The sequence below is a fragment of the Lissotriton vulgaris genome, chromosome 12, assembly GCF_964263255.1.
Source record: "Lissotriton vulgaris chromosome 12, aLisVul1.2, whole genome shotgun sequence".
Lineage (NCBI taxonomy): Eukaryota > Metazoa > Chordata > Amphibia > Caudata > Salamandridae > Lissotriton > Lissotriton vulgaris.
Genome location: NC_141700.1, coordinates 811,535,379 through 811,561,705, shown reverse-complemented (window position 1 = coordinate 811,561,705; position 26,327 = coordinate 811,535,379). Strand labels below are relative to the sequence as shown.

The following is a 26,327-nucleotide window of genomic DNA, read 5'->3' as shown; positions in this document are numbered from 1 at the left end:
GTAGCAAGCACAGCGAGGGGGGGCCGGAAAGCAAGCACAACGAGGGGGCAGACACACAACGAGGGGTCAGACGCACAACGAGGAGACAGAGGCAAGCACACAGGCACAATCAGGGAAGAGAGGCAAGAAAAGCGAGCACTCACCGGAGGACTCGGCAGCTTCTCAACTTCTTCAGGCGGCGGTGGGGCAGAAATGGCATCAGAAATGCGCCGCCATTTTCGCATTCGGGGCGTGGTTTTTGCTGTTGAATGACGGATGACGTCACAGAGTTAAAAACTGCAAAAAACATGCCCCGAATCCGAAAAAGACGGGGCTTGAACGGAGTGACGCCCCTCTCCTCCAATGGCTGGCCTCCATTTAGGAAGCCAGCCAATAGAGAAGAGGGGCGGGTTTAAGCCCCCAATACTGTTAACATAAAATCTCGGCTGCACGACACTGCTGTGCAGTGTACGCTAGGCTGAGACCTAAAAATTGCACTTTCAGAAAGTTGCCAATTTCTTCCCCTAACCACTTGGTTTCAGCAGCCTGTTCCAGGGTCACATGACTAGGTGTAGCTGGCAGTTGGTCTTTGTGTATTGTTCCCAGACATCAAGAAAAAGTAAAGATAGGTGGCCACTCAGAGATTAAAGAGGGGGAGGAGCTGTCACCTACCACACTTGCACATCACAAAGGCACTGCATGAGCACTCTCACAAAGGGATGGTCACTAGTCTATTGTGACCCCAGACAAGCTGGGGCCAAGACAAGGATGAAGGGGATACAGACACCTCATGATGGGGGAAACCTATTGAAGCTTCCTCTACTTCAAATTGGGCACCAGGTACAAGCCCAAACTCTTAAGTACACTTCTGGACATGTGGACTCTGCTAGAAAGAAGGATGCTACCACTCTTCTGCTCTGAAGGACTGCTGCCATCCTGTCTGAGTGAGAGGGATTGGCCTGCATCGGTTGTACTCAGGACCCCAGAGTGACTCCAAGGGCTAGCTGTCTGGCCCTCTTACTAGAGCATCAGGGACAGAAGGCTTCAACAACCTTTGAACCCAGCACCTGGACTCTGCCAACTGTGAATCCTACCCTGCCAAGTGGTGCCACCCCAGTCCTGGACCTTTGGAAGTGGCTCTGAAGGTGCTCTTCTAGCACATATGTGGATCCAAAAGAAATGTGCATCTCCTCTGCTGCACAGTGCAACCCCAAGCAGAACTAACGCATCCTCTCTGAGGCATGGACTTTCTCAATTCAAGGACTTTGTATCACAGCCCCATCAGAACCGCAATTATGCAAAACATCTCCGATGCAGGCCTTCGCATCAGAACCCTCTCGTCAACAGCAACTTTAACAACAATGCAGATCTCCGCATCCCAAGCCCCACAGTTTCTTCAGAACCAGCCGGTGTGCAACACATCCCTGGTGCAGGACTGTGCATCGCAAGACCCATTGTCTACATCATCCTAGACGACGACGCAGAACCCCCCCATCACACACCTGCAGCTCTCTGAACTGATGCAACATGATGCAGCTCTGACCAGGACGGCTGAGTGGCGCATCCCCGACGCAGGATTCCACAACTCTTCACAACCAGGATTTAAGGTACTCTTGTTCAGCAGGCCTAGCTTGGTCCCTTTAGCCAGCCCGCACTCCATCATGGTCAGCCTGCACTTGTGGCTTTGTCCCGATCTTGCGTGAGCACATATACACAGTTGACGATTTGTGCTTTTTGGAGTTATATTAAATGAAATCTTTTTAAATTGCATATCTCCGGTTCTACTGATTCAATTTTTGTCTTTTTGATCTTGTTTTTTTAATTAAAATGTACATATTTCTAAATTGGTGTGGGGTTTTTCTTATGTTGTTTTCACTTTATTACTATTTGAAGTGCTGAGTAAGTATTTTACACATTGCCTTTAAGTTATGCCTGCCTGCTCTGTGCCAAGCGGGTTGAGCGCAGATTATTTTGGGTTTGGTCGTGCCTCAACCTGACAAGGATTGTGGTTCCTGCTTGAATATGGTTTCACCCTCCTCAACCAGTAACCCAATTTGTTACAGGGCAGAGGACAGGACAGTATTTCAGCCACTGTGAACGCTGACTTGCTCTTCCACATTTCCTTTCACTAACTTCTAGTGACTGAGACTTGGTGCATCTACTCTTTATTGAGTGAAAAGAGTGTACAAAGTGAATAACGACATACACTGGTTGCATTGATACTGCTCTTTTAATAATCCCACATTTATTATCAACCTCATGTTATTCTTTCTGGAAGTTGGATCAAGATTTCATGGTGTCCTGTTTGAATTCACTTGGAGGCTGTACAGAATCATACATACGTTACCAAAAGACATACCTTTTCTCACCAGCCATATCCAGTTATTTGGGAACATGAAACTATATATTACAACTGCATATGCAACAATTTATCTTCATTCAACTCTGCATCCACATTTGGCACCCTTGCTGTTCTACACTCTTTCAAGAGTCTGTGAATGGTCCCTTGATGCTTAGTGCTTTGGTTGCCTTTTCATTCGATTGGAAAACATAGCAACGTCATATTGGGAATTTACACAATATACACCTTTACAGTGTCTGTAATCCTCATACAATCCAATCTTCACATCTTCTGTGAGGTCTTATATTGGGATTAAAGAGGATTACATCGTATTGCCAATTATTATACTATGACTTTATGTATTGTGAAGGCACTTCTTGACAGAATCCAACAAAATGTTGTAGCTACATTAATAGACAGTTCAGCTTCATCCAGGGTATGAAGGTCTCTACGTGGGAGTCATCTTTGATGGCAGAGGCATCCTTGTAATGCATTGGCGATGAAAAAAAACATTTCATGGCCATTAAATGAATATCGGACTCGTAAACTTGTTACCAAGTCATATTAGTTTTCCCAATGTCATGCTCTATCTCTTCAACAGTTGCACGGTGAAGTGAGTGGCGAGGGGAGGGGGGGGGGGGTTAAGAGGTTCATAACACTGAACGTTTAAGCAGTCCCAACAATGTTCATCTCATAGTAGTGTTTTGCACCAGGGTATTCCAATCGTGGTTTAGCTCTCATTAAGGTGTTCTAAAAAATGCTCCTTCAATGTTTTCATTTTGATTCCTGTGTAGTTCTACACGGGAACTCTCAACATCTCTTGACATGTAGGAGAAAAATGCTCCAGTTTCTAAGGACCATGCCCACCCACCCATGTAACTGTCCAAGAGGATTTTTACGGTGGTGCTAGATTTCCTATAGAAGCCAAGTGCCACTGATGGAAAACACGCCCTGCAAGACAAGAGAACATGACTGAACAAGAAGTGGTGTGAAACGCCAACCATATCCTCACCAATGAAGACAAGTAACGCTCTGGCACAACACACGACTCACACTTGTTCAGCACAGTGGCAGACACTGAAGAATTTCAAGTAGGAAGCTAAGTGATGGTGAATACCATGGTAAGTGCTTGATAAGACAACATTCGACGTACCAAGGTGGAGCTCACATCACTGATCAGCCTCGGCATCCTGCTACAGCAACACTTGAGCACTGCCCATCCATCAAGTGTGTGCAGGGGAGCCGACAATATTTGCATCATTTGAATCCAGATTCCGCCACTGCAAAAACGAGGGAATCCTTAATACCACCATGACTGTCATTTGGAAAGGTCTTCGTGTAGAGACTGAAGAGGAAGGTGCAGTTGAGGATGTCAAGCAACTCATGGATCACAGCCACTGTCGGGACAAAGCCTGAAGAGGTGAAGTGTCACACAACTGCTTTTTATGGTAACCAAAGCTCAATCATGGGTAATAGATACCATAAAATGATCGGCGTCAGCGGGGTCATTTATTCAGTTTCTTCACTGGCTAAGAAAAGAACACAACCATAGCATGATCGATCCAAGAAGGCCTGCAATCTATGAGAATTGTCCCTAGAATGTCTATACGTAGTACATTTCTATGCCATAAACAGCAGAGGTGACCAGAGTGAGATTACACACTGGTGAGAGTTACTTAATGATCAATGCTTGCCTTTCTTGCGAGGAGCAGGCGTGTCACTGTCACCTGGCTCATCCCTCCTCCTAGTCCCTGGCCTTGTGGCAGGAGCTCTCACCATTGATGCACTGCTCGCTGAACTGAATTCCTCACTCTGCAGCGGTGGTGGGGGTGTTTCACGCATCTGCTGGTTGGCAATAGCCATCTCACCTACTGCAGTATTTACCTGTACCAACCCCCTGGTCAGATCAGTGTTGCACTTAACCATGTCCTTATGCATAGCCACTGTGCGCCTGCTGAGCAGAGTCGTTGCATTGGCCAAACGTCCCACAGAACGCAACATAGTCCGATCATTCAGCTGTTTTCGTGCTAATGCGTTCTTTCCAGTATGACCCTCAACGAGCTTAACCATGGCTTGAGCTATGGTGTCTATACCGTCAGATATTTTCTGGAGAGTGCCTTGCATTGAAGCACAAGCCCCAGCAACACTGCTGCCCATATCGCGGAGTTCTCTTCCCATGCCATTGATAGCACGGAGCTGTTTTTGTTGCACATGCAGCATGGAATATTCTAAAACGCGGACCTGGTCAATGGTTGATTTAGCATCCGGTGGAATAGGGTGTGAGGGTGTTTTTTGACGTCCTCGTCTCTGTGTTGGGGTGGTTGAAAATACAGTTCCACTGGTGTTAGCAACATCTTCAATGGGGGCAACCTGTATCCCTGGAAGTCTTGATGAGGTGGCTGGGTTAATGTCCCACATGTACTGTGGTGCAGTCTTCTCGAGCACATCTGCCTCAGCAGCACCACTGCTTCCTTGATCTGTGAACACATGTGAGAGTAAGTCATAAGTCATAAGTTATAAATTCTTATATAGCGCACATATCACCAAAAAAGGTTAAAGTTGGCAATGGATTCACATTGTTACACAGAACAACACTTTACATCATGCAACAGGCTGGACAAAGAACAGATAACAGACACAAGAGTGCATTTTGGCATGGTGCTTGCATGAGGCATGTTTTACTCGGTGCAGGCATCTCCATGGTGACCCAGCACACACAAAGCTTAGTGAATGGATATTTTTGCACTCACCTTCAGTTTCAGAGTGCTGTTCCATGGGTTTCACAGTAGAAGTGTCTATCCCAATCAATACATGTGCAGCCTCCGGTGAAACCGTTGTCTCACAAAGACTCTCGGCATGTGTGAGGGGCGTCTGTTGGCTGAGTCCTCCTTCTGTGCCTTCTTCCTCACTTATACTGATAAAGATTTTTTCCTTGGTGCGTCGTCGTGTGTCGTACCACCTCCTCTGGATTTCATCCACTGTGCGGTGGGTGATGCCAACAGCGTTCACCCTGCTCTGGATCCTCACCCAAATGGCCTTCTTGGCGCTTTCAGGGACCTTCATAGCTGCTTTGCCAAAGAGTCTATTGAAGTTCCTTGTCACCTCCTCCACTAATATATTCAGCTCCTCTTCACTAAATCGTTTTTTTCTTTTTCTTTGCTGTGGGGATTCAACACCATATTGGCTTCCTAGGTCTGTGGTCTGATACGATGACCAGGAGTTCTTATTCTGCTCTGCGTCCTCATAGGACTCCTCCCCAGAATGGATCCCCTGATGCCTTCTCAGATGAGAGCTATTTATGAAGCTTTTCTCGCATTCTGTAAACGGTCCATCCCCTGCATGGGGTCTGTGATTATCCACCAACTGTGACGATGGCCATGAGCTCACACCTGGATCTGTGCATTCATATGCTTCCTCTCCAGTGTGTACCACCTGATGTCCGTACAGGTCCACCCTTTGACCAATGGTTGTCTCGCACTCTCTGCACGGGCCCAGCTCCTCCCCACTCTGGATATGCCGGTGAATGCACAGACCCTTGGTCTTGATAATGGCTTCGTTCTCTGTGGAACAAACAGAGATTGATGGTTATGTGTGGTCAGGCATTTCTAGGACTCGCAGACCTAGTGCAAAACCGTGAAACTTTAATCCACTCGCCCAAGCCCTCACTAACGAAGATACCATGAGCCTCAGTGAATTCACGTGTCTCAGAATAAAAAGAAATATATGATTTGAGAGCATTTTGGCACAAATTCCAAGTTCTATTTTAAAATACATAATGTAATAAAATTAAACAGTCTGCCTCTTCTCACTGTATCAAGTAAACGCAGATCCTAGTATGAGCTTTTAAAGCCGATAAACAAACACTAGAAAGAAACATTATTGGAATATTTTCTACGCTCTGTGCTCATGAATGAACTAAGAAGCAACAACAAAGCGTTCAGGTCTGTGAAGGTGGCCTCTACTATAGTTGAAGGGTGAACCCAAGGGCACCGGCAGAAATGTAGCACAAGGGGTATAGAACCCGGTCTCGGAAGAACATTTAAATGACCGATTAAGAAGTATTTTATTTTACCCAAAGAACGGAGTTGAGACTTTTTTCCCCCAAGTTTCAAGAAATGTTACATGTCAGTTAATCATATGGTCTTCTGTGGAACATTAAATATAATGCACGTTCCCTGTATTCTGTTATAACACATTAAAAGGCTCTTGTGATTGCTCAAAAACAAGTACAATTAAATGGCCCGACGATTGGGGATTGGGCATTGGAGCTCCAGATGGCAACTGGAGGAATTAAATACCTAGGGGTGTTCCTGACCGAGATCCCAGCTGTTGCATGGAAGCGTAATGTGGTGCCGGTCTGGGAGCGGACTCAGGCAGATATTAAAATATGGTCCTGCATGCCACTGACCATCTATGGTAGATCGACCATATTTAAAATGGTGGCCTTGCCCAGACTGCTGTATCAGTTGCAGAACTATCAGTACCTGATCCAACCCTCATGGTTTAAGCGAGTAAACACAATCCTGGGACAGTTCCTCTGGGTGGGTGGCTCCGCTAGGGTGGCATTGAGCATGTGCTTTCGCTCAACGTATGAAGGTGGGTTAGCGACCTCGGACGTTCTTTCTTATTATTAAGCGTCCCATCTCCTAGTCTTAAATGAATGGTGGTATGGGGACAGGGGAGACCCGGCCTATGCTCTGGAAAGGCTACTGATGACGCCACATACGCTCCACACGCTGCTTTATGCACCAAGGGAGCGCAGGGCCTTGCCGTCGGTGACACAGGTAGTTTTCGACGTCTGGCGGCGAGCGTTGCGGCGAATGGGATGGTGGCGAACCTTGACCGAAGAAACCCCCCTTTGGCGCAATGACCGCTTTTCAGGTTTGGCATCCCTATCGGGATTTGCGGGATGGGACGCCATTGGCATTTCTAGGTTGGGGGATGTTATGACAGGGATGACGCTCAAGTCGTTTCAGGAGCTAAGCGCGGAGTATGACATGCCCCGCGCGCAGTTCTTCCATTACTTACAATTTCGCCATGCCCTGGCTCCGGATCTGGAGGGTCTGATGTCGCTTCCCGAGTTTAGCCCACTAGAGGCCCGAGATTTTAGGTTTAAAGTATTTTATTAAGGCATAAGAAAAACACGGGGAGGGGAGCAGGAAGTCAGGTAAACATACAATACAAGAAGCAAAACGTTGCCGCGAGTAAGAAGGAAAAGAGGGAGACAGGATGCCCCAGAGGGTAACAAAGCAAAGACATAGGCAATAAGGCATTCTGTACGACCCCCCTGTAGGCCCCCACTCCCTAGGCAAGGTCAAGCCAAAATAACACTCCGCGACACAGTAAGAGAGAAGCATACCGTTCCACCAGCCCCTCGACCCCAGAAAGGAAGGAGAAAGAAAAGCAAAGAAAGAAGGAAGAAAAAACAATACCCCAACATCCCCGTCCGAAAGTCAGCATTAGAAGCATATAACTCCGCTTCCCACCCCCAACCCCCGACCCCCAATCCGCACATTCACTCCGCCGTTGGCGCCGGCGGCGTCAGCCTAAGGAGGCGCAGGTACCGTGGGCACGTAAGCTCGCGAAATTCCGTGGACAGCAGTGCCAAAAAGGGATGCCAGAGCTCCTCAAACTGGTCAACATTCCCAGCCACCGTTAGCGATATCTTCTCCATGCCCAGTACCTGCCAGAGCCTATGCAACCAACCAGTGATAGAGGGGGCAGTGGGGGTGCGCCAAAGTACCAGTATGTTCTGGACGGCGGAGCCCAGCGCAATCGCAATCTGCCTGCCCCTACGGGATTTCAGCGGGTACATCAAATCATTGGGGAGGCCAAGCAAGACATACGCGGGGAAGCGCGGAAGCTCGATCTCAAAATGCCTATCCACCTCATCTAAGACTTCCTTCCAGTAGGCCGACAGCACCGGGCACTCCCAGAGAATGTGCGTGAGGGTACCTTCCTGTCCGCAGCCGCGCCAGCAACCCTTATCGCCTATTTTGCGCATCTCATAGAGCCGCTCCGGGGTGTAATACCAATAGGTGGACACTTTAGTGAAGGTTTCCGTCAGCCCAGTGTGGTACGCAGAGTGCCTCGCCCGATATGCAATCTTGTCCCACTCCTTGTGGCTCAGGGTCCTGCCCAGTTCCCTGTGCCAGCGTTCCCTCCCTGGGTTAGGGTAATGAAACGGCGGGGGTTGGAGAAACTTATACAAATCAGTGATGAGTTTGGCGTCCGAGGCCCGGGTTACCAACCATCGCTCAAAGGGCGTAATCGAACGGGCGGCGACGTCACGCACTGGGGGTTGAAGAGCCCAGTGGCGGACTTGCATGTAACGCAGTCTGTCCCCCTCTGTCAGGCCAAACTCCTGTCGGAGCTGCTGGAAGGGGAGCACGCCCTCCGGCCCGTAGATCTGGAAAAGCGCCCTACATCCCGCGCTCACCCAGTGGGAAAAGGCCCCCGGCTCCAGACCCGGGGTGAAGTCCGGGTTGCCAGCAATGGGAGTGAACGGCGATGGAAAGGTGGTGAGCTCCCGAAGCTCACACACCGCGTCCCACACTCGTAGCGGGACCCGGGTGATAAAGGAAGCGTAGAGATTAGGTGGGCGATGGATGCGCCGCAGGAACGGGACCTCCTGGAGGGTACGGCCTGCAACTGCCTGGTCTTGAAAAAGCCAGTGTTTGTCCGATTCCCACCGGCTCCACTCCACCAGGTACCGGAGCTGTGCCGCCTGGAAGTACTTCCGGAGGTCCGGGATTCCGAGACCTCCCGCCTCCGGGGCAAGCATGGAGAGGACCCGCTTCATCCGAGGTCTACGGCCCTTTCACACAAAGCGGGAGATGTCTGCCTGCGCCTGCCGTATCCAACCCACGGGGGGTTGAAGAGGCAGAGCGCGAAAAAGATACAGGATCTGGGGTAGTATTGTCATCTTCACCGCCGCAATACGGCCCAGCCACGAAAGTAGGCCCTTGTTCCATCGGCCGAGTTCCTCTTTGATCTTTTTGCCCAGAGAGGAATAGTTAGCCGCGACCATAGCAGGCAGGGAGGGAGCGAGTAAAATGCCCAGGTAGGTCACCGTGGAGGAGGACCACTGCATAGGGAAGAGACTTTGAAGGTCCCGCCTGGTGTCGGCAGAAAGCGACACATCCAGCGCAGCCGACTTGGCCATGTTCATTTTAAAGCCCGCGACGCGGCCAAAGGCGTTCAGCTCCTGGACGCAGGCAGGAAGTGACCGCCTGGGGTCATCCAGGGTCAGCAAGACATCGTCCGCGTATAAGCTGACAGTGTGCGTGTATTGCCCCATCTTCACCCCAATAGCATCCGGGTTGTCGCGGATCCTCTGCGCAAACGGTTCCATATAAAGGGCAAAGAGGAGCGGCGAGAGGGGGCAGCCCTGTCTCGTGCCACGCTCAATGGCGAAGCTGCCGGAGCTGTGTCCATTGACACGCACTGACGCCGACGGTCGCCTATAGCAGTTAAAGACCATTGTGCGGAACTTCTCGCCGATCCCCAGTTTCCCAAGAACCAGCTCGAGATATGGCCAATGAACCCTATCAAAGGCCTTCTCCGCGTCGACCGATAGAAGCATCCTCTCCCCCGGGACGCGTGAGGCCTTTTCCAGTACGTGCGTCACCCTCTTCGTGTTGTCGACCGTCTGCCTACCGGGTACAAAACCGGCCTGATCCGCCTCCGCCAAACCTGGTAGGTGGAGACCCAGTCTGGCCGCTAAGATTCCGGTATAAAGCTTGAGGTCCACATTTAGGAGCGAAATGGGCCGGTACGAGCCGCACAAGGTCCGGTCCTTCCCCGGCTTGGGGATAACCGACACAGTCGCCGAGAGGAGGTCCGGTGGGATGGCACCCGGTTCGGAGAAGGAATTGAACAAGCGGGCCAGGAGAGGAGCAACAGTGGGACAGAAGGTCTTGTAAAACAAGGCCGTGTAGCCATCCGGGCCCGGGGCTTTACCATGCTTCAGCCGTGCGATCGCGGAGATGACCTCCTCCACGTGAATGTCCCTCTCTAGGTGGGCCGCCTGGGAGGGGTCTAAGGCCGGAAGGGTCACGGAATCCAAATAGGCCTCAGCCTCCCCCGGTGGGGAAGGCTCTGAAGCGTACAGTTCCTCGTAAAAGGAACGAAAGGTACCTGCCACCTCCGCGTCACCGGAAACCGGGATCCCACCCACTCCCACCAGCTCCTTCACCACATTGCGCTGCTGCGCGGCCCTGAGCCTATGGGCCAGGAGCTTACCGCACCTGTCCCCGCCGGTGTAAAAGGCATGTTTCAGGCGCAGCGCTGCGTACTCCGCCCGATCCAGATCCAACGCAGAGAGGAGTTTCCGTGCCGCCTTCAGTTGCTTCCAAACACGAGGAGCCCCCGTACGGCGGTGGACCTGCTCAAGCTCCCTAACCTGCGCTGTCAGTTCCTCCCTCTTGCGCTGGCGTTCCTTGTTTTCCGCCGAGGAAATGGAGATAAACTCTCCCCTGACGACTGTTTTCAAAGCCGCCCACTGCGTAGCCAGAGACGTGTCAGAGTTGTTATTGTGGGTCAAGTAGTCCTGGATGACCTCCTCCACCCGCTTCACCACCGATTTCTTATGGAGAAGCGTGTCCCGGAGCCGCCACATCCCTCTGGAGGGGGGGGCCGCCGGCCACGCAAAGACTCCGGAAACCGGCGCATGATCGGACAGGGACAAGACCCCGATGTCCGCCGCCATGGCGGCCGAGCGAAGCGGGCCGCTCACCAAAAGATAATCCAACCGCGAATAAGTGCGGTGTGCGTGGGAGAAATAGGAGTAGTCCCTATCGATGGGGTGCATGGTGCGCCAGAGGTCATGCAGGTCCAACTCCGCAATCTGGTCCTGTACCGCCCCAGAAAGCTCCCCCGTCTGCGGGAAGCGCTGGGCAGACCTATCTAGAGTGGAGTCGAAGACCATATTCAGGTCTCCCCCCAAGATGATATGGCGATCGGGCGAGGCAGTAACGTCCACCAACACCGATTCCAGGAAACGATCCTGGTGGTCGTTTGGGCTGTAAACCGAACCAACCGTAAAGGCAACACCACCCAAGCGCATGCGATACACTAAAAGTCTCCCCTTCTGCTCAGCATGTTTATACAACACCTCCCCCCTAAAGGAGCTGGCTAGGAGAATGGCCACCCCAGCGGTCTTAGTCGCAGCAGAGGAAAAGAGTTGCGTGGGGAACTTAGCAGAGCGCAACCTATGGCAGTCCCTGGAAAGTAAATGGGTCTCCTGCAGGAGGCAGATATCCACCTGCGACCCCTCCAGCAGGGAAAGGATCGCCCTCCGCTTCACGGGGTTATTCAGACCCTTAACATTAAGGGTCACAACTTTCAGGGGTGGCATCGCCCCCGGGGAAACAACGCGCTATGCCGCAGGCGGGGGATCAGCGGAGGGGGCGCGCGGGGTAGGGGTGCAGGGAAGGCCAAAAGCGGCATCGTACACATTCGGACAAGTTCGGACGGGACCCCCCCCACAACAAACCAACAGTGAAACCCCCCCAAAACCCCCTTATGGCAACCAGCCAAAACAAAAAGCAGAAAACAACACCCCATAGTCTCAGTCTAGCCCAAATGGGCGAGTCTGCAGAAACCAGTCAAGAGGACGTCCAGCCACACACCACCCCCCTCGCCCCCCCAGCCCCCAGCCCAGCATCGTCAAAGCTAAGAGCCTCTCCCCCCGGAGAAAAATTAGGCCGTTAAGGCCACACCAGTAGATTCAGGCAAGTTCCTGGCCGCAGTCCTCAGGGCCTCCGCCATTTCAGATCTGATGGTGGGCGAGTCTGGACGACTCGCCGGTGCTGACGATGGGCGCCTTCTCGACCTCCGTCGGCCCCGCCGCTCGGGGCGCCGCCATGCGGGTGTAGCCCCTTCCTCCTCCGTAGCAGTAAGACCCAGCACTCCGCAGACATCCTGTAAGGAGCGCAGCTGATGCAGCACCCCATTCCATCGAAAGATAAGACGGAAGGGGTGACCCCAGGAATAGGCTGTCTCGTGCTCTCGCAGAAAGTCCGTAGCGATGCGGAAGGACCTGCGCTTCTGTAGTGTGATGGCGGACAGGTCCTGATAGAGCGCCACAGGTCTATCTCGGAAGGTCAGTGGCTGCTTCCTGCGGGCCTCCGTCATGATGCGCTCCTTTAGGGGGAAATCCGGCAAGAATGCCAGGATATCAGGCGGGGGTGCCGATGACTGGCGTTGGCGGCCCACCCTATGTGCTCTGTCAATGCGGATTGGGAAATCCGCTCCTTCCCCCAAGATGTCGCGGAACAGGTCCTGCAGGTAAGCCATTAGGTCCGCACCTTCATCCGCGGATGAAACACCCCGCACCCGGATGTTGTTCCGCCTGGACCTGTTCTCGAGGTCCTCCGAGTGGGCCTGGAGCTCAACACATTGCTCCCGGAGGCGGAGGACATCCTGCTGGAGATGGGTTATCTCCTCATCGCGGCGTTGAGCCGCCGTCTCCACAGTATCGACCCGCTCGCCCAGGCCTTCGACCTCCCTGCGCACCTCCCGGACCTCTCCAGCCACTTCGGTTTTAAGAGTTTGAAATTCCTCCTTAAGGGAGCTGAATAGGTCCTCCATGAAGGACCGCGTGACCGGCGGCTCGCCCACAGTTGCGTCCGTTGATGCCCGGGAGGCCCCCGGGGACGGCTGCGTCCTGTCGCGTAGTTGCTGGGACCTGCCGAGCATTTCCGGCAAAGTGCGGTCTCCTCGCGCTGCGCCTCGTCTTCCAGTCATCTTGGGGCCCGGCAAAGCCCAGGGTCAGTTGCTGTAGGCGAGCTCCGCCGCTTGCGGGCACCAGATGTGAGGCCTTCGCCGAAGACAAGGGTAGTGCGTCACAGGCGACAAAATGGCGGCCTGGGTCTGGGCAAGACGGCCCCCGGGCCAGTAGGACAGGCAGCAACGTCCGAAGTGTAGGCCTCCTGCTTCGTGCTCCCAGGGAGGGCAGCAGATGAGTTGGTGCCAGGACCAGCCGAGGCTCCCGTGTGAGAAGGGCGCGGGCAGGGATCACTGGGCTCAACCACACAAAGACAAGATGGCGGTAGGGTGGGACCCAAGAAGGCAGCCCGGGCCAGCAAGTCCATGGGCGAGTCTCAAACGGTAACGGGTCCGGAGAGCATGAAACCAATGCCTCCCTCCACCACCAATTGATTTGTCCGGCTCGGGCACTGCTCGAACTCCGCCATCCAGCGCCTCCAGGCGCGGAGTTCGCAAGTCGTCACCCTTCGAGGCCCCGGGTAGGGGGGGGACCGCCGGTGCAGGGCTAAGGTCCGTCGTCCAGCAATGGTGCCCGTCGCCAGGGCACCGGCCAGGGAGCCACCTCACTCCGCGGAGTCCGTCTAGTCCGCTCCCTCGGGATCACAGGTTTTCCGCTGTTCAGCACTCGGGCCAGCCGAGGCGCGCGGACAGCGCCGCACTACGCTCCGCCTCCAAGCTCTTCTCCTCGGGGCGACCCGGACTCCACTCCTCGGAGCGATCTCAGAATGAGCTTCTCGGGGACTTCCCCCGGGGCCACAGAAGCCAAAGTGGCACCAAAATGTGCCCCAGGAACTCCGGCACAGTCCTCTCACCCGCGGTGCAGCCGCGGGGGGAGAGAAGCGCAGAAATCGGGGCTCAAGCGGAGCTGGGCCGGAGGAGCTACGGGAGGAAGCGTCCGCTCACCCCGCCATCTTGGCCACGCCCCCAGGCCCGAGATTTTATGGGGGAGTTGGACACTAAGAATATTTCCCGCATCTACCAAGCCCTGATTATACACTGCTCTACTGATTTACACAAACTTAAGGAGAAATGGGAGGCTGATGTTGGGCCGCTGGAGGAGGAAGATTGGAACGAGGCGCTGGCGAGTCCTAGAGGTGCGGCCATCTCGATCCGCCTCCGGCTGATCAAATTCAAATACTTTCACAGAGTATATTATACACGGCTGTGGAGGGCAGGACTCATTGCATACCCAGAGTGCATTAGGTGTGGGAGCGAGGAAGGTACTTTCCTCCATACAGTGTGGAACTGTGGGCGACTGGATAGGTTCTGGAGTGGTGTCTGGAATGGTCTGGATGAGGCGCTGGGCTGGGTGCTCCCGAGCACGCCGCGCTTTGGTCTGTTGCATTTGCTGGAGGGAGTGGGAGGCAACCTTTACAAGAGACATCTGTTAATATTGGGACTTACGGTGGCCAAGCGGGATATAGCTAGGGCCTGGAAGGACCCGCATGCCCCGTCACTCATCGCTTGGAAGAGGGGCCTAGATTTCTGTATGGGGATGGAGAAGCCTATATTTCTTGCCCATGGCTGCCCCGGTAAGCATTACAAGATTTGGAAAAGGTGGGCCGATTACAGGGGTTTCTGGCTAGAGCCCCCGACAGAGCAAGATCTGGAATTAGAAGCTTGAGTGAGCTCTGCCGTAGGCTGTGTGTGGGTGAGTGGTTGGATCGGTTGAATGTCGTGCAGGGGGGGAGGGATCCGGGTGGGATGGAATTGGGGCCAGTTGGGGGGGTGACGGGAGGAAGGGAGGGGGGATGAGTTTACTGCAATAATCCCTTTGTTCCAACTACAAAAGTAATGATGGATTGCGTTGTTTTATATGTGTATTGATATCTGGCGGATACCTCTGGGGTACAGAGATCTGCGATTGTCTATGTGATCTATCAATAAAATCTGTTTTGAAAAGAAAAAAAAAACAAGTACAATTTACGGATCTGTATGATAAGGTTACAAAAGTAAGGATTCAGATGCTGGAACAAACAGAGAATACTGGGGAATGGTGAACACATCGTCCCGCTGGCAGAGGGCGAAAGGGAGAAGCCATGCATCTCAAGAGAGAACGGATCATCCTGCAGGCAGACATGTGCCAATCTATTCTGACAAATATTACTTCTTACTTTCTAAAACGTACCACTTTTTTAGGTCTCGGCCTATTCCCATTCCGCAGGAATGGAATAGGACGAGTCTAATGCCGTCAAACCAACACTTAAACCCACGTCTCCCAAAAAGCCGATTTCCACCAGTTCACGTGAATCACGTGACCACAAGCACGCGCATTTACCCACATCAAAGCCATCAGCCTCGCGCTGGCCTCACTGCTCCTACCCCCTAATTGCTCTACCTCTCCATCTGTTGCCACACGCACTAACCAGGCAGCCCACCCCCTCCCTCTCTAGCGCGCGCCCCATTCTTTCTCTGTTGCCACACGCATTAGTAGGCAGCCTACCCCCCTCCCTCTCCATATGGTAGCTAGAGTTGTAGGCAGCCCACCCCCTCCCTCTACAGCGCCTGCCTCCTCTCTGCCCACGCATCGCACAATTCACTCACTTTCTTTTGCCACAAAGCCCTCACAAGTGCACACTCACATTTGTCTTTAAAAAAAAAAAAACTGTATTATAGGGGGCGTTTTGCTTTTCCCACTTTATTCCTGCAATACGTTACATTTTATTCTGCTTCATGCAGTACCCGAGAGTCGCTGCACTATCTGCTAATTACTATCTCCCTAATTACATCCCTGTTCACGGCCGCAAGGCCGTGCTTCAAAGGGATCCGCAGTCCCGTCCCTAAAAGCTTCTTTCCTGACTCCACTCTTCCCCTCCTCTTTACTTTCCTGGTTTTCTTTCGTTCTCTCTTCGTATCCCCCCTCACCCCCTCCTCTCTCTTTCTCTCTCTCTCGCTCTTTCACCCTCATTTCTCTCCAACTCTAGCCCTTCGTATCCCTTTCTCCCTCTATTTCTCTCCCCGACTCTATGGTCTCTGCCCTTTTCTACCACTCTCTTTGCTGTTTGGGTAGATCTCCGTGTGCCTGTGATGTCTCCTGCTCAGAGTTTCTTGTTTGTTTTGCTGCACGGTGATGTAATAGTGTATTTATTGCTGCAGTCATATGGTTAATATCTCCTTGGGCACAAATTCGTTTTCACTAATTGATTAGTACATTAGTCTGCTCACTGTTGTTATACCCCAAAGCATGTAGAAATAGATACGTTTCCTCAGTTGGGCTAAGCGACTGCACCACCTAGAGGCTTTTCAGACGCTTCCATTCATATAGTCTGACAGCAATAGCCTGTGCTTATCGTCTTGTGTTTTTGTTTCTCACAAGGACCGCAACACGATCGTTTGAGAGTGTGCAGTAGTTACCAGTGCCTGGGGTCAAACTTTTTGCAGTACGGTTACTTCCTGGGAACAATCGCAGCACATTTGTGTTGTACCAATGCTGTAAAAGTTGTGTTCTTTGTCATTCTTTGTTTCAGATGTACGAACCCCTCAGGATCCCAGCACTTACGTCATCTGCCACTCTGAAATTGCACAAAGTTGAAAGTGCTTACCATGTCAATGCTCATGTTCCTTTGAAGGGAGCCCTGAGGGCTCAAACTGTGAGGGTGATTCAGAGGGTCCCACCATTTCTTAACCTAGCCCCATTGTCCAGTTAGGTTTCGGTTTCGGCTGCGCGCATATCAAAAGCAGCACCGGACGCCCGTCAGCCACCTGTTTTCCTTATCTTGTTAATTACTTTCGGGTATTGCAAATACAGAATTTGTATGTGCTACCAGCTTATGCAGTATGGCTAAAAACTGGCTCTCTAATACATAAATATGTGCTCACTCTTTATCATGGAAAGTTTAGGGTACACAGGTGTGTTGACTTTTCTAATTACTGAAAAAACCAATACCGAGCACCAATATTGCCGTTTGTTTTTTAGGGGGGGTTATTGATGACCACTTGGTCTACGCGTTTCGATGACCCTTTGACTCTAGGGAAATCTCGTCAGGACCACGTAGCTCACAAGTGCTCGTTACTCTGTTGAATCAAAATAGGCTCCTCATTTATCCCAGCCTATTTATCAGGAGAATGGACTTTGTGACTCGGCGGAGTTCCTCGGCATGAAGTTTTAATTTGGAACGAGGGCGGAGAGCAAATCACGCCTGAAGTGCCCGGTCAATGAAGCACCGTAGGGAACTCCTCCATCCGTCTCTGCCTTCAAGTACGAGAGACTAGTGTGGTTGCTGCTGACCTCGCGTTGTCATATTGCCGCGTCGAACTCCTTAAAAGGGCACTTCAGGCGTGATTTGCTCTCTAAATGAGGAGCCTATTTTGATTCAACAGAGTAACGAGCACTTGTGAGCTACGTGGTCCTGACGAGATTTCCCTAGAGTCAAAGGGTCATCGAAACCTTTTCCTACAGTATTAGGGTTCTAAAAAGGAAAATATTCTAATTGCGAAAAAATTGTTCCTTTGCTGTATATATTGTGATTTTTTTTAATTGAAAATGTATAATAACTGATGTATAGTGGTTTTTTGTATATTACTTCTATGTTTGTTTTTTGTACAGGTTGTGTGGATGAGTGAATGACTGTATTTGTATGAGAGAATTTTGAGTGGTATAGGCAGTGTATTGTTGAATTTTATGAAATCTTTATGAATTTTGTGTTTGCTGAACTTTGAAAAAATTAAAATGGATTCATTCTGGACTAAAAAAAGTGTCCTGAGGTGTACTGTTTAAATCAGTAGACCAAGTGGTCATCAATAACCCCCCCTAAAAAACAAACGGCAATATTTGTGAGCCCAGACCTAGTTTTGGTTACAGGACTTTTCTAATTAGACAGGGTATTTAAACTGGCACTTCTCCCAACACTGTCTCTTCTGTTCTGGACCAGGATACACGAGGGAACACTTTAACAGAGGAGGTGAGCTCGCTGTAGAGGACGTCTGAGACTTTGTCGTTTTGTCCATGGGGTGTACCTTGGGAATAGATTGCTGTTAGTCTAGCGACAGGATTCTCTCACGGGGAGGGTGTTTGTTCAGAATTTGTCATTAGTTTATCGATGTTCACTGTGGAGATGGACGCAGTGATTACGGAGTTTAGGACTCTGCCCTAGGGCTGTTTTCAGACTTTGGAAATGTATTTAACCACAGGGGAACGATTTGTGCGAGCAGATTGGGAATATGCCTATGAAGTGATATGGATTAGAAATCGGCTATAAAATGGCACTGCAACATAACTGGTATTTGGCCATAATATTAAGATGGGGTGTAGAGACCATAGAGCTAATGGGGTTGGTGTTGAGTCATGGACAGTGCTATGAATCGTGTAGTGCTTGTAGCTTCATAAGCTCACAGGCTCTCTCTCCTTTTGTCATACCCCACCGCCATCTGTTGCTTTGCGATCGGCCTCAGGCCGGCATTTCTCCTCCCCTAATTATTCACTGCATGGCGGACGGCACATCAAAGGCTGCTGCTCCCCATGCGTCTCGTCACCCTTCATCCCTTGTTGTTCTTTGACTGCTGGTTTATTTTGTAGACCGTAGTTTTGAGTAAGTACTATGCAAGCAGCTTGAAACACCACGCACCATTCCCTCTTAGTTCCCGAGTTTGCACGGCAACACTTTGACTTAAAATGTAACTCCACTGAGCCGCTTTCAATACTAATGTAAAGGAGTAGCAGAGGTGAACGCCACTAACACAATTCATGGCAGTGTGCCTTTATTTATTTATTAAAGTTGCAGCTTTCACTTTGAGCTTGCATTTCTTTGTTCAGAATCAACCCACTTTCATGCCCCCTGATTAGTTAATTAAATACTATTAGTTTTGTGTTTTCCTTCATTACAGAACATTAAAATAAACACCTGGCTAGAGTATGAATGCAGCTCATTACAAGGAGAGCCTGGGTGCTTAATTTTGTGACACAGAGTTTATCATGATTATATTGTACACTACTCCAGTGTGGTGGGACTGGCTGACTCACTCCATTGTGGTTATGAAGAGGAGCATCCAGTCGTCCCGTGCATAGGAACAGCTGCCTGTTCGTTTTCACTACACCCTGGAACCGGCTAACTCTCTCTCTATACCCTCCCAACTCCTTTTTCCCCCCCTTCATCGCTATCATATTCCTTCAACTCCGATCTTAGCACCTACACATTCCAAAAGGACAGGCCCTCCCTCCCACTCGCTGGCTCCCCCTGTAGGGCATGGCTGGTTATCAGCAGCTCTGGTGCTCAGGTACCCGAAATCGAAATGTATAATCCTATTCATGGCAGACTCTGTACTAGAATCAGCTGCCTAACCAGTGATGTGGTTTTATGTCTTCTAACATTGTGACGTATTCGCCTCATCTCCCGCGTTCATTCTTTCCACGGAGAGCAAGTCACTTTCTTTCTCTGGTTTCCGCTCGATTTTCTTCTACATACTGGATGCTCCATTTCCTTCTCCATCATGGGTATAGGATGACCATTGCCAGGCACTATTATTAATTGATATGTACAATTCTGCAGTGGAGATTGTTCTATGACCCTCACACCCCCTCACCCTCACCCTCACACTCACTCACACTCACACTCACACTCACACTCACACTCACACTCACTCACTCACTCACTCACACTCACACTCACTCACACTCACACTCACTCACACTCACTCACACTCACTCACACTCACTCACACTCACTCACACTCACTCACACTCACTCACACTCACTCACGCTCACTCACGCTCACTCACGCTCACTCACGCTCACACTCACTCACACCCCCCTCACCCTCACACCCCAACACCCCCTCACTCACCCACACACACACCCTCACACCCCCTCACTCACCCTCACACACCCCACTCACACACCCTCACCCTCAAACCCCCTCACCCTCACACCCCCTCACCCTCACACCCCCACACACACCCCCTCACCCTCATACACCCTCTCACCCTCTCACCCTCACACACACTCTCACCCCCTCAGCACCATCACATTATCACTCGGCACCACCACAGCACATCTCGGCACCACCACAGCACATCTCGGCACCACCACAGCACATCTCGGCACCACCACAGCACATCTCGGCACCACCACAGCACCACTTGGCACCACCACAGCACCAATCAGCATCACTCAGCAGCACCACTTGGCACCACCACAGCACCAATCAGCATCACTCAGCAGCACCACTCGGCACCACCACAGCACCACCTAGCACTACTCGGCACCAACACAGCACCACCCCAGCACCATCCGGCACCACCACAGCACCACCCGGCAGCACCACTCAGCACCACCACAGCACCACTCAGCACCAGCACCACCACAGCATCACTCAGCAGCATCACCACAGCATCACTCAGCAGCGCAACCACAGCATCACTCAGCAGCGCAACCACAGCACTCAGCAGCGCAACCACAGCATCACTCAGCAGCGCAACCACAGCATCACTCAGCAGCGCAACCACAGCATCACTCAGCAGCGCAACCACAGCATCACTCAGCAGCTCAACCACAGCATCACTCAGCAGCGCAACCACAGCATCACTCAGCAGCGCAACCACAGCATCACTCAGCAGCGCAACCAGAGCAACACTCCGCGCAACCAGAGCAACACTCCGCGCAACCAGAGCAACACTCCGCGCAACCAGAGCAACACTCCGCGCAACCAGAGCAACACTCCGCGCAACCAGAGCAACACTCCGCGCAACCAGAGCAACACTCCGCGCAACCAGAGCGCCACTCCGCGCAACCAGAGCGCCACTCAGCGCAACCAGAGCGCCACTCAGCGCAACCAGAGCGCCACTCAGCGCAACCAGAGCGCCACTCAGCGCAACCAGAGCGCCACTCAGCGCAACCAGAGCGCCACTCAGCGCAACCAGAGCGCCACTCAGCGCAACCAGAGCGCCACTCAGCGCAACCAGAGCGCCACTCAGCGCAACCAGAGCGCCACTCAGCGCAACCAGAGCGCCACTCAGCGCAACCAGAGCGCCACTCAGTGCAACCAGAGCGCCACTCAGCGCAACCAGAGCGTCACTCAGCGCAACCAGAGCGTCACTCAGCGCAACCAGAGCGCAACCAGAGCGTCACTCAGCGCAACCAGAGCATCACTCAGCACCACCACAGCATCACTGATTCAAATGTGTTCTCTCAATGTTTCAAGCTTTATTACAAATGTCACAAAAAGTTGTTAATATTTCACTTCTGTTCGTCGTTTTTCGTCACAATAAAATAAAATGAACATAATCTTCACAAAAGTTATTTACAAAAGTTTAGGCTATTGACATAAATTAGAATCACTTTTATTTAAGTATTAATTATTTTAAAAAATGATAAGCCATTGTTATTTGTAATATCAATACATCTAAGTCAAGTTAAGACAAAACTCCAACCCCACCCTCCAACTCCACCCTCCAAATCCACCCTCCACCTCCAACTCCACCCTCCAAATCCACCCTCCACCTCCAACTCCACCCTCCAAATCCACCCTCCACCTCCAACTCCACCCTCCAACTCCGCCCTCACTCTATCTTACAATACCAATAGCTCAAACTTTCCTAATGCGAGACCTATTGCATTGCAAATGCTTGTTTACCCTGCTATTGTGACTACAAATGGAGCCCTAAAGACCTATGACCCTCCAGCCAGGTCGCCCTTCAGCACCTTCCAATCTACATACAAAAGTACTGCTGCTGTGAGGTTAACTGCATAAAGGTTACAGTTTACTACTAGAACTTGTCATCGATTACTGGTTTTCCAATCACCTTAAGCACACTGATCACATTGCACTCTGTGCCTCTGAGGGTGCACGCTGCTGTGTCTACAGACATGACTGACTGAATCAGAGCCTCTAAACCTGAGCCAATGATACTTCTGGACTGCTCCATGCTTTTCTTATGTAAAGGAGTGCCTTCAATATTGTATTACAGATTAACATAGTCTGCACTGTCACCTTCTGAGAACTCTGCAGTCCAACAAAAGCTCACTCTGATCCAAGGCCACTACAGAAATGTTTTTTTGCCAGTAGTGTATAGTGATTAGTTACGAAGGGCAATGTATCAGCAGGAGTTGCAAACGTTCTTGCATCCAGCAGAGCATTTTACATACTGAGGAAATCTTCTTAGCTGCCACAGAAGGTTATCTTTGGAGTTTATTTTATTTATTGAGTTCCTCCAACCTTTTACTCCAAATAGATTAGAAAATGATGTTTGTTAATTCTTTGACAGTTGGCTTAAAATTTTCAGGTAAAGTGGCTGGCACAGTTAAGTCGAGCTGATTTATTTCTTATGTTTTAATAATAATAATAATAATAATAATAAGCATTTATTAAGCGCCTGGCTGCACAAAACTGTGTGTCCCCGCGCTGACTGCAAATGCAAACCATCTAGAGGAAGAGATCAGGCGAACGGGGATTATTTTTAGGGAAATAGGTGGGTTTTGAGTCTGGCTCTGAATCTTGTTTCAGATGGCTCCATACGTAGCTGAATTGGCAAGGCATTCCAGAACTTAGTGGCTAAATAACGGAAGGATTTTCCTCCCATCTTAGCTTTGATGATGCGAGGGATTTGAAACAGCGTCGTGCCTGCTGATCTGAGATTTTTGATCGGCCTGTGGATGGTCATGAGGCCTCTTAGATAGCTAGGGCCTTTATTTTGGGCAATGCGATGTGTGTAGCAGAGAGTTTTAAATATTATTCTTTCTTTGACAGGGAGCCAGTGAAGCTTGGCAAGCGCATTTTTTGTCGATGCTCTGCGAGGGAGACCGAGCACCAGTCGCGCTGCAGAATTTTGTATGCATTGTAACTGGTGCAGGCTCTTTTGATTGAGACCCAGTAAAAGAACATTACCATAGTCCAGATGGGGAGATATTAGGGCATGGACTATGGTTTTTCTTGCTTCAATTGGCAGCAGGTCAAGTACTTTGCGCAGCACTTTAAGGGTGCTGTAGCATTTACCTGTCACTTTGTTTACCTGGGCTCTACCCGAGAGGTCTGGGTCAAGCATGACTCCGAGGTTCTTCACCTTCTCTGCAGGCACAGGTAGTTCTCCCAATTCGCTAGGCCACCAGGCGTGTGACCAGACGGAGGGATTCTTCCCTACAATCAGTACCTCTGTTTTATCTCCGTTTAAACGGAGGCAGTTGGCGTTCATCCATGACGCTATCTTTAGCATACAGTTTGAGAAGTTGGAGGCTAGGTCTCTACTGTCTGGCGTTATTTTGAACACCAACTGGGTGTCGTCAGCATAGCTGACAATGCCCACCCCAAATTCCTCTACAATGTGTGCCAGGGGTTCCATGTAGATGTTAAATAAGGTAGGGCTCAGGCTTGAGCCCTGTGGAACCCTATGGCTAACATTGCGAGGTGATGACTTGAAGGGTGGGCAGTGAAGTTGGAAAGTTCTATCAGAGAGGTATGATTTGAACCAATTGAGAGCAGAGTCTTTAACTCCCATGTCTGAGAGCCGAGACAGCAGCGTGGTGTGCAGCACGGTGTCAAATGCTGCACTTAAGTCCAATAGGACACATTGTGTGATAAGTTATCTGATTAGATGCGTATGGGTCTCTGTTTAATTTTATCTATCACAATGTGTAAATATAATCCTAACAATTGTATCCATAACAGTCACTTTTAAAATATTATCATTTCCACACAATTGTTTTATACAAATACACAAATAAATTAACATTATGTACAGTAACACTTGAAAGTCAGAGTTTCTTACTCTTTATCCATCCATGTACATATGGGACTCTATATAATGCAACTTTATACCTCTTTATAATTTTCCATATACATGTATGCCTTCCAATATATTTCCATTTCTATATATTTATTTCTGTAATGCCGACTGTAGAAAAAAAAGGCCTTTGACACTCTCCAATACACTACTCTATACCTCATCCTATACCTCTCTCAATCTATCCTCAACCCTCGGTGTGTCGCATCCCAAACACCATTGTACTACTATGGTCTCCCTAATAACCCTACCTAGACTCTTCCGTCCTTTGACTCAACCCAAACCTCATTCTACTATTAGTTCCCTAATAACCCTTTGTAGGCTCTACCCTCGTCTACAGGGCTCGAAAAATCAGACCATTGTAACTAGACCTGCAGGTCTAGTCACTTAAAAAAATCGACTCAACCCAACTGTGATGCACTTGACCTCTGTATCTGAAAGCCGAGCAAATGTGACAAGTTAACAATATTTAAAGGCATTTTTATTGCTCATTCACTTTGTGAGCAGGAAAGATGCCTTTGAATCTTGTTTTCTTGTCAAATTTGCTTCACTTTCAGAGACGGAGGTCAAAAGTCAGTTTGTCTTCCTACGCGATAGAAAGGGCGACTAGGACCTAAAAATAGCTCACCCCAATTAAATCTGGCACGCAAATGTGAGCGGGTGAGTGTTTTTTATGAGACCTGTTCTAACTCTGCTTTCACTCATCCCGAACCTCATTTTTCTACTATCATCTCCCAAATAACACTTTGACTCTTCCTTCCTGTAGCCCTCCTTTATCCTAATAAATCCAACTAACATACTCACATGTCCACCACGCGATTTAACAAGTGATATTGCTCTATACTAATCCATTTTGGGTTCCGGAGTAGCATGCTACTCTCTGAAAAGCGTTTCAATGCCTAGTAAGGGGTAGTAAGCATTAAACAAATATCATTACAATTTGACAGAGTTTAACTGCAATACTCAAACTTATGTAACATTTTTAAATTTCAGCTGAAACTATTTGCACATAGACAGTTTCACTGGTGATGCCTCATTCATATTTTCATACAATTTTATTTGGTCATCTTTCAGTAACTGTCCACAGCATTCGATTTCTCTATTCCGAAGTTGGCTCGAGCGTGTATCCTCAAATAGCTGCACCTGCTTGGATCTTTCCATATAGGTAAAGATTTTGAATAATACCTTATGGTAGTGTTTACCCAACTATGATGCGCAAATTATAAATATTAATTGAAACCAAACTTACACACATTATCATTTGTGTGCAATATAGTTTTATCATTAAAAATGACAGTGCACGGCCACAGAATGCTATAGTTATATTTAAAAAAATCACCCACCTCTTATTGATTAAAGCCAGGTGGTTTGTGAAAATTTGTCATGCTAAACAATCATGGATCTAAAAGATTACTGAAGCGTACATTTACAATTATTTGCACACATTTTTTGCGCCATTAATGAGGGTTGGCCTTCCAAGTTAAAATGGCGGAGGTATCCCTTTATGGAACGGATTCAGCATTTTTGCTGGAGATAGTTTGATCAAATTATTCAAGCCTTTTAGTTGTGTTATCCAAAAACATATTTCACTGTCAGGGAGAACCCAGCCGCAGAGTCCTGTGTGGTGGTTAGTTTCCTTTGTGCCGACTTTGTGGTTTTTCCATTCCATGAGACTCCAGACATTGAACCTAGTGGTTTAAAGCAGAAGACCCGTGAGGCCACATGCTGCTGGAGTGTTCTCAAAGAGAAAGACCTCTTTGGCACAAACAAAAGCTTTATAATATTTATTCTATATTAAATGTTACTGGCAGATGTTCATGTTTTAAGAAGCCTCTTCGTTTGTATAAAGTTGGTAATTCGGTAATTACCGATTCAGTAATTGCCATTCATTCCTGTCAATTACCGAATCGGTAAATACCAATTCGGTAATTGGGGGAAACATTGAAAGGTGGCAGGGTGTCACTTTGACACCCTGTTGCACCCCTCAATTGTGTATGGGTGCACATGTTGCAGACATACATGCCCTAAGGGCATGTATGTCTGCAACATGGCACTGTTGGAAAAGCAAAAAAAAATTTTTTTCAAGGGTTTTCAGTATTTACCACCAACTTCTAGCTGGTGGTAAATAATAAATCCTTATAACTGAGGAATACTAACTTGAGTGCTTCCTACATCCTGGATTCGGTATTTTACCGAATCGGTATGTTAAGAATTCGGTATTTTACTGAATCCTTAAATTACCGATTCGGTAAAATACTGAATCCTTAAAAAATGCCACCTACATCTGGAAAGCCCAATACCGGTCGGTAACTGCCGAAGTACAGTAATTTCGGCCGTTACCAATCGGTATTGGGCGACCTACATCTGTCCCTATGTGATTTGCCCAGCATTAAAGGACGTTAAGCCGGGGCTGGGGCTTTCACCGGGAACCCAGTGTTCCAAAGTCAGCAGCTCTAGACTCTAGGCCACATCTCCGCAAGAAAAGAAACGGAGAAAAATATATTGCCTATACAGAGTTTAATGCAA

The 26,327-nt window shown here is 49.6% G+C and overlaps 1 protein-coding gene across 4 annotated transcripts in view; it reads right to left on the bottom strand.

The window, feature by feature from the left end:
- Window positions 1-2,190: 2,190 nt before the first annotated feature.
- Window positions 2,191-26,327, bottom strand: part of LOC147678853 (uncharacterized) — a 92,656-nt gene continuing 68,519 nt past the window's right edge. For all 4 annotated transcript variants that reach the window (XM_086946283.1, XM_086946284.1, XM_086946282.1 and 1 more), the window contains 2 exons: window positions 5,071-5,880; window positions 2,191-4,797 (listed from right to left, as the gene is read on the bottom strand). In XM_086946283.1, coding sequence (XP_086802409.1) covers window positions 4,004-4,797; window positions 5,071-5,880 — 1,604 coding nt within the window. In that variant the 3' untranslated portion in view covers window positions 2,191-4,003. The remainder of the gene's footprint in view (window positions 4,798-5,070; window positions 5,881-26,327) is intronic.